We start from the raw sequence: 12583 nt of genomic DNA, 5'->3' as shown, positions 1-12583 counted from the left end.
GGGCTTCCTCAGTTGTATGTGGGAAGGGGAACCAAGATATAAGAAAATCTTCCCTCTGAGGATATGAAGAGTTGGTGCAGTAGGTCAGTCACATAATTTCATGTCACATGGATGCTTCTGGTTGATTTGATTGTTTATCTAAATATAGGATATTTCTCTCAGGAATCTGTCAATTGCTAATTGTATTAGGGGCAATAAAACCACAGTTCATGTTCTCTCTGAAACAGAGATGAGGGAGGCTTCTCTTCGGGAAAAGTGGTTAGAGAGAGAGGAGGCTCTTAGGATATCACCCAGGATATATAGTGGGGAGGAAGGTGGAGGTTAAGAGAGAGATGACTGGGAACATATGCTGGCAGAGATGGTAAGGGTTGGGCATGGAGAAAGAGAAGGCTTTGGATGACAGTTACAATGGCTTTTCTTTATGTTCATTAAGTCCCAATAAACTCTTTATTCAACAAGGTTTTCAAAGCCACACATCTTTGTCTCTGAGAAATTTAACTTTTGGGATAAGTCTTTCTGAATATGGGAAACTCCTTGACCAAAGAACCAGTTTTTCCCATTCTTCCTGCTCCTCTCTCTGGGTGGCATTCTGAACCTCCCTGATTAGAAGTCGGGGCTCATCTTTTTGTAAGAGGGCTGCTTCCACTGAGCATAGACCATGTCTGTCAGATGAGGATCTATCCTCTCAGTCTACTGCGGTGGCTAAGTGTGAAAAATTCTCTCTTCCTCTTCTGAGGCCCCTTGAGACACACCCCGAGAGCTTGTGAGGCCATGCTTTCATGATCTCTCAGATCTTTTCTGGCTGGCATGAAGCCCAAGGTGCAGGGAGGAGAGGTTCATGTCCAGTGGCGGTGGTTTGGTGAACTGGGGAGCCCCCACCCCAGATCTGTTTCCACCACTCCCCACTAGCCCACGTCCCACTGCCGCCCTCCACCAAGACCTTGACATTGCGGCCTTGTACCAAGTGAGGAATGTCAAGGCCCACATAGTGAGTGCAGAGCCCACTTCCTGGTTTCATACTTGGCGAGTATCATTTGCTCCTGCCACAGATACCCTTCACCAGGACAAATGTCAAATGAGTTTAAGGTTGACAGCCCCATGCCACATCCTAGTGAGTCAGAATTAGAGGTACACACTCTCCAAAGATGAGCTCTTGAAACAAGTGTCACTTTCTTGGGAACACAGCACAGGCTCTGACTAAACGCCAGATATCAGACACTTTTCACCTGTGTTCTTGGACAACCCAGGGCTAAGAGCGCCGAAGGAGAGAAAGAACCAAATTCTGACTCTTCTTTGCTGCACCTGCACTAGGGGCCTACTTTGTACTTGTTCATGGGCCTGCAGCTAATTGCCAGGACAGTTTCATCTAATCAGAGCTGAACTAATGATTTTGGCAACCTGAACTACATAGACAACCCGGCAGGATTGGTTGAGGAGCTCTTTCTAGGGGAGAATTTCTGAATATTTTGATATATATTTGTGTATTTTGACAACTATTCAAAAATTAATATTCTTATTCAGTATTGATGATGAAAATAATGCAGATTAATTTAGGACCCTCAGATAAATGCGTTTTTTCAGTGTTCTTCACTTTTACAATAGTGTAGGATAAAGAGAAGGGATATTATCATGAACTTGGGATTCAACTGAACTCGAATACATATTTATTCCTGAGCAAGTTCTTAACAGCACTAATTTTCATTTTCCTATCTATCTGTAAAACATGGGTAATTATTATTTCTGCTTCATAATGTTACTTTGAGCAGCAAATGGGGTAATACATTTGAAACAGTGCATAGCATATTGTAAGTGCTCAGTAAGGTTTTATTTATTCTGAGACAGGGTCTCACTCTGTCATGCAGTGGCATGATCATGGCGCTCTGCAGCCTCAATCTCCTGGGCTCAGGCAATCTTCCCCCCTTAGCTTCCTGAGCTGGGACCACAGGGGTGTACCCCTATGCCAAGCTATTTTTAATTTTTTTGTAGAGATGATGGGGTTTCACAGGTCCAGGCTGGTCTTGGACTCCTGAGTGCAAGCAATTAGCCTGCTTTGACCTCCCAAAGTGCTGGGATTACAGGTGTGAGCTACCACACCAGGGCCTTTTTCTTGAACGCACAAAGGTTGGCCTCATTTGTAGATCTTTCCTCCAACTATTAATAATTATATAATGTCTTTTGCTTATTTGGGTTTTCTCTTTCAAGGCCTAACTCCAGGTCTTTCCAACTAGTGCTGTCAAAGCCTACAATGATTTGTCTGTTCTTTGAAACTTTATGACTTACATTGCGTGTAGATATTTACGAAAGGTTTTATGTATAGGGACTATTTTCTCAGCTGCCATAGAAGTTCATCAAAAGTAAGGATTGTATGTTCTGTCTCTCTGTGTTCCAAGAGTTGAGTGTAATAACTGCTGCATAGCAGGTACCTAATAATTGTTGATGCCATTTTTAACCAAACTACCAAATAATATGACAAGCATATTATTCATTCAACTACTGAATAACACTTACAGCAGAGAAAAAATTTCTTGAGCACCAGCTTTGGGACAGGCATACTTTTTGCACAGGGCATGGTTGAAGATAAATTCTCTGGATTTAGACTTTTGGAAGTTCCTTGTTAACTGTAGAGATTTTTAAATCTGAACCTTGGATATTTGTGAAAATGAAGATTCCTGGGTCCACCCAGACCTTTTGAATTAGAGTCTTTGTGAATAATCTGACCCTTTGCACTTAATAGCAGCAGCAGCAGCAGCATATTTCCGTGGTGATTCTAATACACATTTAGAGTTTAAGAACCATTGGGCTGGGAACCTTCCTGTTGCATCATCAGCTGCTCCCAGAGATGACGCTTGTACATTACATTATTCAGTCTTTTGGTCAAGTAGCCCATATTTGCCAAGTGGGTTCTTGATTGTTCCTATTTTTTTTTTTTTTGCTTCACTTATGGGAGCCCTGAAACCCAAGAGGGAAGCCTGGAGTGTGGGCTCTTCCTATTCTTTCTCATGGTGAGGCCACTGCCAGTCATCTGCATGGCAACGTCTTCTTTTCTCTAAGATTGTTATTAAAGTGGACACAAGGAATGGAATGTTAACAAAATCGTCATAGAAGTGTTTCCTTCATATTTGCATGGGAAAAAATGATACTTGTGTGGTATAATAAAAATTATACTGAAACTGAAGGGCATGGATCAAATCTCTTCATTTCTGTGGGTCTCAATTTCTTCATCCACAGAATAAAATGTTCAACTAGAATATGACTTCTTTTGCATTTTTTCATGCTTCTAAGACCATTTCATTCAAAATTCAGGGCTATACTTCAATTCTGGCATGGATACTTATGGGTATTTGCATTTCATCCTTGAGTATGGTGTGGACTCTTCAGACCTTCCAGACTGAAAAAGCTTTATTCTATAGACTCTTCTTAGATGGAAGCCCCCAGGCCCTTTGATATTTTCTGTTTTCTTTGAGTATGTGGCGATCTGGGTATTTTGCTTTTCTTGATAAACAGAACACTAAGTCTGTGTGTGGGGTTTCACCAAATGTCTTCTGATTGATTGTTTTCTGTCAGTCAATCTTTCTCATGAAGCCCAAATTCTTTTTTATTGTTTCTCTGAGCTACAGAGAGTCAGGGCACTGATATGATGACTTTGTTAGTCTTCGTTTTGTTTCTTTAATTCATTTCTTCATTCTGTTGTGATAAAGTTTATATAGCATTATGTAGAATAAATTATGAACATGCCTGTAATCCCAGCACTTTGGGAGGCCGAGGCGGGTGGATCATGAGGTCAAGAGATCAAGACCATCCTGGTCAAGATGGTAAAACCCTGTCTCTACTAAAAATACAAAAAATTAGCTGGGCATGGTGGTGCGTGCCTGTAATCCCAGCTACTTGGGAGGCTGAGGCAGGAGAATTGCCTGAACCCAGGAGGCGGAGGTTGCGGTGAGCCGAGATCGCACCATTGCACTCCAGCCTGGGTAACAAGAGCGAAACTCCGTCTCAAAAAAAAAAAAAAAATTATGAACATGACATGGTTTTTGTTTTCCATGTGCAACCATGAGTAATTGCTAATGTTTATTAACTTCTTATTCCATGCCAGGTCCTGATCACTGGTATACATTATTTCATTCAAACTTTACCATATATAGATTTTTACTATCTCCAAAAATCAGCAATTAAATGCAATTTACCCAAGGTTACACAGCTAAGTAGTCTTGAATAGAAGAGATAAGACTTTTATTCACTGGCATTTCGTAAGTCAATAGAGTGATTTTGTTTTAATATTGGGGTTAACTGTCAGTGTTGTACATTCTGTATATACAGTGTTTGACAAGTGTATAATGGAATGTATTCATGGTTATAGAATCATACAGGATACTTTCACTACCATAACAATACCCTGTTCTCTAGCTATTTATTCCTTCCCTCTCTTTTTCTAACCCCTGGTACCCACTGATCTTTTAAGTCTCCATAGTTTTGCTTTTTCCAGAACGTCATATAGTTAGGTCATTCAGTATATACCATTTTCAGATTGGCTTCTCTTATATAATTATGCATTTAAGATTCCTCCATGTCTTTTCATAACTTGATAGTTCATTTCGTTTTAGTGCGGAATAACGTGCCATTGTATGGTTGTATCAGTTTATTTGTCCATTCTCCTACTGAAGGACATTTTGGCTGCTTCCAAGTTTTGACAATTATGAACAAAGCTACTCTAAACATTTGCATGAATGAGTGACTTTAAATACTTGCATGGGACTACAGAAACTGAAACTCAAGGATTTGATTTAGGCCTAAACGGTGGTAAGATTTTGATGAGCAGAGATAGATGGGGTGACATGCTAGAGGCAGTGGTGTGATCTTGGCTCACTTCAACCTCTGTTTCCTGTGTTCAAACGATTCTTGTGCCTCAACCTCCCGAGTGGCTAAGACTACAGGTGCATGCCACCACATCTCGCCAATTTTTGCATTTTTTGTAGAGATGAGATTTTGCCATGTTGGGCAGGCTGGTCTTGAACTCCTGACCTCATGTGACCCACCTGCCTTGGCCTCCCAAAATGCTGGGATTACAGACGTGAGCCACTGCATCCGACATACATTTTTCAAATGCTTACCATGTACCATGTGCTGGCAAACTGTTGGATGCTTGAAGTTATCCTATCTAAACTTGATGTTCCTCTTCTGGAACGTTCCAATAACACAATTATGTCTTATTTTCACATGCATAAAGGCTAAAGCTAAGAAATGGTATAACTTTTCCAAAGAAGTCACAGTTTGAACTAAATCTGACTCCAAAGTCTATGCTCGTTGTGCCATCCTACCAGGCTCTCTATCCAAGTGCAAGGAGATCAGAACAAATAGTTGGCTAGATCATCAGACAGACATAGAAAGGATATATGTGGCAATAAAGCTTGACAATGAGGTTGGAGCCAGGCTCTTCAGTGCTTTCACTTGGGCACTGGGATAGTCAGCAGGAGGTCACTGGGTATGGAGGATAAGGGGGAAGATGGTTGGAAGGCCAATGAGCAAGAGGAAGAACCATCCTTTTCTACTTCACAACATCGCTTAAACTTGATGGTATCGATGTTAGTAAGAGATTTCTGAGGGTATGCAAACTTCTACCCCTATGTGACCTTCAGGAGAAGGAACAGGATGCCTGAGTCTGGAGTTCCAGTAGATCAGCTTCCTCCAGGTTGATCTACTGGAAGTCCAGACTCCAACCCGGAGGAAGTCACATGCACTTTGCTCACTCACTGCCTGTCAGCATCATGGTCCCAGGGCATGTCTGGTCACTATCATCACCCTTACTTCATCAGGGCCCTTCAAAAAGCTGGAACATTCTTTAATCTGCAGGATATTTTTGGAGCTTTGTAAAGTCCGTCAAAATAATCACATCACAAGGGCTTTTAGATCAGGAAGTGAAAGTAAATTTGGGAATGAGGAAGCTTTATGTTTTTTCTCTTTTATTAAATTAGACTTAAAGCCACAGCTTTTAAAATCTAAATCATGGAAAGCTGGTGCTGAAATGAATGCCTCTGATCTTCTAGTGACTTTTAAAGATGAGAAGCTGCTGTCTAAGGAGACTATGACACTTGCGTACGTTGGCACAGTGCCTGCCTGGCATTAGCACTCTGTCGCTGCACGCTGAGCCCTGTGACGTTCGCGCTACTCCACAGATGGCTTCTTTCTGACTTTAGCAAGTGGCAATTCATGCAGGCACCAACTAGCCCAGAGAGCAGTGGAGACATTTACTTACCCAGGGAACTATGGTGGTAGGATAATTTGCCTTTTGACAGGTCTTCTTCCAGAGCCTTGCTCTTGAGCACAAAGAACACTAATTGGCCACCACGCCATGAACAGTACACAGAGGGGAGAGAGCTAAAGACTCCTGCTTCTGCCCATCAGCACCTCTCTCCATGTGCTCAGCACATTGAACTCATTGCTCCTGCAGCCCAGTCCCTGGCAGGGCTCAGAACGACTCTCCCTTCTTCCTACGCTGCCTGTTGGTTTTAGCTTGGTAAGGCTTGTCATCATACTTATAATAGAAATAATAGGGAATTCCTTATCTGTGTGGGCAGGTACCAGTGGAACATTCTTGACTGCAGCTACCAGTGTGCCAGGAGAGTGGGAAGCAGGAATTCCACTACCCAGGGCATGAAAACAAATCCCTCTCCACATCTTTGATTAGAACGTCATGCCAAAATAACCTTGTGGGAAGAATTGTTGTTCTTGGCAGGCATAATAGACACTTTTTTTTTTAGATGGAATCTCGCTTGCTCTGTCACCCAGGCTGGAGTACAGTGGTGCGATCTTGACTTACCACAACCTCTGCCTCCTAGGTTTCAGTGATTCTCTTGCCTCAGCTTCTCAAGTAGCTGGGATTATAGGCATGCACCACCATGCCCAGATAATTTTTTATTAGTAGTAGCGATGGGGTTTCACCGCGTTGGCCAGGCTGGTCTCGAACTCCTGACCTCAGCTGATCCACCAGCCTTGGGCTCCCAAAGTGCTGGGATTACAGGCATGAGCCACTGTGCCCAGCAGACACTTTTTTCTATTTTCTTTTTTAGTAGGTAATACAAACATATGGCACAATTTTTTTTAAAAAAAGCAGACCATGAAAAGTAAAGGTTAATCTTACTCCTGACTTCAGGCTTCCAATTTTTTTCCCCAGGGACAACATTTGCAACTAATGTCTTGTGTATTCTTTCAGATACATTAATATATATTCTTTTAGTGCCCATATAGCTATTATTATTATTATTTAACACAAATGGCATTATACTATATATGTATAATTTTGCCCCTGCCACTTCTTTTTACTTAATAGATCTTGGAGTTGGCTTCATATTGAGCTTCTTTGTTCTTTTAACCACAAAAGTACTATAAGCATTTTATCTATCAGGCTTCCTTTCTTCACCGTTTTACTTCTTCTTTTGCAATTGAGTACTGACATAGTTCAAATTCTGAGTATAATGCTATGATGTCATACAAAATGGGAAATGGGGACACAGTGAGACAAAACAACAGTATACCAAAGAAGTCTGGCAGAAATAAGGAAGGATCTCAGACACTTGCAAAAAAGAGCACAATCCTCCTAATTCATCTGGAGATGTTATGGGAAAGCAAGAGGCAGGTTAAAGTCTAGGTCCAATTTTCATAGAAAAAGTCAGGGCTAGGCATGGTGCTCATGCCTATAATCCCAGCACTTCAGGAGGCTGGGTGACAGGATTGCTTGCTGTCGGAAGTTTGAGACCAGCCTGGGCAACATGGCAAAAACCCATCTATACCCCCCAAAATACAAAAATTAACCAGGTGTGGTGGTGCGTGCCTAGAGTCCCAGCCACACCGGAGGCTGAGGTGGGAGGATCACTGAGCCCAGGGAGGTCGAGGCTGCAGTGAGTCGTGATTGTGTCACTGCACTCCATCCTGGGTGTAAGAGTGAGAGCCTGACTCAAGAAAAAAAGTCAAATCTTCTGTTGTTTTTTTTTCTCTACAGGCTACTGCTTTTCTGCTTTGCTGTTCCATTGAATATGACTTGTGAATTTCATTGGTTCATGATTTTTTTCCTATAAATATGTTTCTTTCTCCCTCAGGTACCACATCAGTATCCTCGAATTCAAAGTATCAAAGTACAATTTACTGGTAAGTATTGTCAAAAGTTTAATTGATTCATATCAATTACTCGGCTATTGAGGATGATATTAGTGCTAATACGGAAATAAAAGGAATTCAGGATTTTTGGCTTGCACTTGGAATGGCCCTGCACAAAACCACCAAACCTATCACTGCCTCCTACTCCTCTTCCTCCTCTTCTTTCTCCTGTGGCAGTGACTTTTCTCAAAGTACCTTTCAGGAAAAACTAGCAATAGGAGGTAGAGAAGAGAAGCAAGTCTGTGCCTCTTCCACCTGCAGCTTTGGGAGCCCATCCTGAATCCACAGGTAGGCTGTGCACAGCTGCGTTATTAAGCTTAAGCGACTGCTGGCAAAGGCCATTCGTAACTGCTGTGGATAGGTCCGATGCCTGGGGCATGTGGAAAATTTGCATTTCATGGTGAGATGGAGACAGAATAGGAAAGAGTTGAAAACAATGGCTTTGAGTCAAGCTTCAAAGTATGGGTGGCGTGCAGGGCCGAGGCATTATGGGTGGCGTGCAGGGCCGAGGCATTATGGGTGGCGTGCAGGGCCGAGGCATTATGGGTGGTGTGCAGGGCCGAGGCATTATGGGTGGCGTGCAGGGCCGAGGCATAGGGTACCACAGCCACCCTTTGCTCATAGTTTATCCACTGCGTAAGAAAGGAGGCACTGAAGTTGCCAATCCATCCCTGTTCTGAAAAATTAGGAAAACCCCAAAGCCACCTTTCCTGCCATAGGTGTTTTGTGATAATTTCTCTAATATCTCAGCCCCATCTGAGACTCTCTTGGCTACTAGTGTTAGCATAGCCTTTTCTTCCATTCCACAGGTAAAGCAGATTCCACCTCACAGGTAAACACAGTGCTCTCTTGCCTTTACTCTTTCGTTTTTCTTTTTTTTTGAGACAGTCTCACTCTGTTACCCAGGCTGGAGTGCAGTGGCGTGATCTCAGCTCACTGCTTTTACTCTTTTCAAAATCTCTCCCTATCACTTTCTCTTCATCTGATTCCAGATGTATTGGAAAGTTGTTACCCAGTACTATGCTTAGGAATTAATTTAAAAAATTTCTCTATCCTCCCTAGAATATAAGAAGGAGAAAGGTTTCATCCTTATAACCCAAAAGGAGGATGAAATGATGAAGGTGCAAAACAACTCAATTGTCATCAACTGTGATGGGTTTTATCTCATCTCCCTGAAGGGCTACTTCTCCCAGAACATCAGCATCAGCCTGCATTACCAGGAGCATGAGGAGCCCCTCTTCCAACTGAAAAAGGTCAGGTCTGTCAACTCCTTGATGGTGGCCTCTCTGACTTACAAAGACAAAATCTACTTGAATGTGACCACTGACAGTACCTCCCCGGATGACTTCTATGTGAATGGTGGAGAACTGATTCTTATCCATCAAAATCCTGGTGAATACTGCGTCCCCTGAGGGGCTGACGGCAACGTCTAAAACCAGGCACCAGCACGAACACCAACTTGGGGGTGGACAGGACACGGATTCTTCATTGCAAGTGAAGGAGCCTCCCAGCTCAGCCATGTGGGATGTGACAAGAAGCAGATCCTGGCCCTACTGCCCCCACCCCTCAGGGATATTTAAAATTTATTTTATATACCACTTCATCTTATTTATCCTTATATTTCCTAAACTGCCTAGCCCTCACACCCCAAGATTGCCTTGAGCCTACTAGGCACCTTTGTGAGAAAGGAAAAATAGATGCCTCTTCTTCAAGATGCATTGTTTCTATTGGTCAGGCAATTGTCATAATAAACTTATTGAAAACGGCACCTGATTACCATTTGCTGGAAATTTGACATGTGTGGGGCATGACCAAAATGAAGAGGAGCAAGGAGTGAAGGAGCGGGGTTATGAATCTGCCAAAGGTGGTGTGAACCAACCCCTGGAAGCCGAAGTGGCCTCTCCAAGGTTAAATTGGTTGCAGTTTGCATGCTGCCTAAATATAAACAACTTTCTCATTTGGTGGGGGTTCAAAAGAAGAATCAGCTTGTGAAAAATCAGGACTTGAAGAGAGCCGTCTGTCTAAGAAATATCATGTGCTTTTTGTTCTTTACCATTTTGCTTTCCCAGCCTCCAGACATAGTTAATAGAAATTTCTCTTTGAAGAACTATCTGGGGATGTGATGCTATGAAAAGTCACTTAATCAGTGACTTAAGATTTTCTTCTATACAGGGAGAGTAAGATAATTTATTGTAAAGGGTTAGCTTTACTGTACAGGATAGCAGGGAACTGGACCTCTCAGGGTAAAAGTTAGTAAGGATTTTAATAGTCTGGGGAGGAAAACACATTCTTTGCCACAGACAGGCAAAGCAACACATGCTCATCCTCCTCCCTATGCTGAGATACACACTCAGCTCCATGTGTTATACACACATGCACATTGCTGGTTTCAAGAAATGAGGCAATCCTATTATCAAATTCAATTTGATGTCAAATAGCCCAAAGAAGTTATTGTGCCTTATGAAAAATAATGATCTCTGTCTAGAAATACCATAGATCATAGTCTCACACTGATAATTGAAACTAAAAGGATCTATAATCAGCCAATGCCAATGGAATAGGATCTTCAACGGAATAGGATCCCCTTATGTTTAGTTGAAATGTCCTCTTGATATAATGTGTCATGCTCATGGCGCTGTGGATAATATGATTTTTCATGTCAAGTTTCCAGATGATTGGTTACTTCTCTGTGCCAAAATTTTATAAAAAATTTTTGCAATATATATTTTTAAATTGTAGCAATGTTTCCTTGACACTTTAAATAGAGGACATAACAGATCATAGAATCTTTCTGGATGATTCTGTGTTATCAAGGAATTGTACTGTGCTACAATTATCTCCAGAATCTCCGGAAAGATGGAGGGCTGTTTGCCCTTACACTAAATGGTCTCAGTTGGATTTTTTTCCTGTGTGTTTGATACCAGTCTTTTATTTCCTCTTAAGTGTCTATCTTCAACTATATTCCCATTCCTCTATTTTAATCTGTTATGAAGGAAGGTAAATAAAAATACTAAATAGAAGAAATTGTATGTAAACTAAGAGTAATCAATTTCTGAGTGGCTGCCAAGACACTCACAGAATCATAATCATAGCTAAACATTTATGGAGGGCCTACTGTGGCCCAGGCACTGGGCCAAATACTTATATACACAAGAATCGTTCTGAGACAGATATTCAGTGATACCTGTCTTCACTATTCAGAAGATTTGTGTGTGTATGTGTGTGTAGTTCACTTTTTGTTATTGACAATGTTCTGCATAATTGCAGTTACTTAGTGAGTGATATCTGGAAAAGTAAATGTTTATGACTATAGGTAATATTTAAGAAAACGTCAGAGATTACTACAAACAGCTCTACTCATATAAACCAGGAAGAAATGGATAAATTCCTAGACACTTGTACTCTACCGAGACTAAACCAGGAGAAAGTTGAAACTCTGAATAGACCAGTAACAAGGGCTGAAGTAGAGGCAGCAATCAATAGCCTACCAACCAAAAAAGTCCAAGTCCAGACGGGTTCACAGCCAAATTCTACCAGATGTACAAAGAGGAGCTGGTTCCATTCCTTCTGAAACTGTATCAAACAATACAAAAGGAGGGAATCCTCCCTAACTCATTTTATGAGACCAACATCATCCTGATACCAAAACCAGGCAGAGACTCAACAAGAAAAGAAAACTTCAGGCCAATATCCATGATGAACATCGACGCCAAAAGCTTCAATAAAATACTGGCAAACAGATTGCAACAGCACATCAAGAAGCTTATCCATCATGAGCAAGTAGGCTTCATCCCGGGGATGCAAGGCTGGTTCAACATACGCAAATCCATAAATGTAATCCATCACAGAAACGGAACCAAAGACAAAAACCACATGATTATCTCAATAGATGCAGAGAAGGCCTTCGATAAAATTCAACAGCACTTCATGCTGAAAACTCTTCAGTAAAGTAGGTATTGATGGAACATATCATAAAATGATAAAAGCTATATATGAGAAACCTACAGCCAATATCATACTGAACGGGCAAAAGCTGGAAGCATTACCTTTGAAATCAGGCACTAGACAAGGATGCCCTCTCTCACCACTCCTATTCAACATAGTATTGGAAGTTCTAGCCAGAGCAGTCAGGCAAGAAAAAGAAATAAAGGGTATTCAATTAGGAAAGGAGGAAGTCAAACTGTATTTGCAGATAACACGATTGTGTATCTAGAAGACCCCATTGTCTCAGCCCAAAATCTTCTCAAACTGATAAGCAACTTCAGCAAAGTCTCAGGACACAAAATCAATGTGCAGAAATCACAAGCATTCCTATATACCAATAACAGACAAACAGAGAGCCAAATCAAGAGCAAACTCCCATTCAAATTGCTACAAAGAAAATAAAACACCTAGGAATAAAGGACCTCTTCAAGGAGAACTACAACTCACTGCT

The 12583-nt window shown here is 41.6% G+C and overlaps 1 protein-coding gene across 2 annotated transcripts in view; it reads left to right on the top strand.

Moving 5' to 3' along the window:
- The window catches only part of TNFSF4 (TNF superfamily member 4), a 233432-nt gene extending 221117 nt beyond the window's left edge, over nt 1–12315 (top strand). For both annotated transcript variants that reach the window (XM_012444514.3, XM_012444515.2), the window contains 2 exons: nt 8091–8139; nt 9211–12315. In XM_012444514.3, coding sequence (XP_012299937.2) covers nt 8091–8139; nt 9211–9560 — 399 coding nt within the window. In that variant the 3' untranslated portion in view covers nt 9561–12315. The remainder of the gene's footprint in view (nt 1–8090; nt 8140–9210) is intronic.
- The last annotated feature ends 268 nt before the right edge of the window (nt 12316–12583 follow it).

Source organism: Aotus nancymaae, unplaced genomic scaffold (genome assembly GCF_030222135.1).
Source record: "Aotus nancymaae isolate 86718 unplaced genomic scaffold, 86718_ANA_hifiasm-v0.15.2.pri h1tg000108l, whole genome shotgun sequence".
Lineage (NCBI taxonomy): Eukaryota > Metazoa > Chordata > Mammalia > Primates > Aotidae > Aotus > Aotus nancymaae.
The sequence above is the reverse complement of the archived record's forward strand: the minus strand, read 5'-3'. Positions and strand labels throughout refer to the sequence as shown.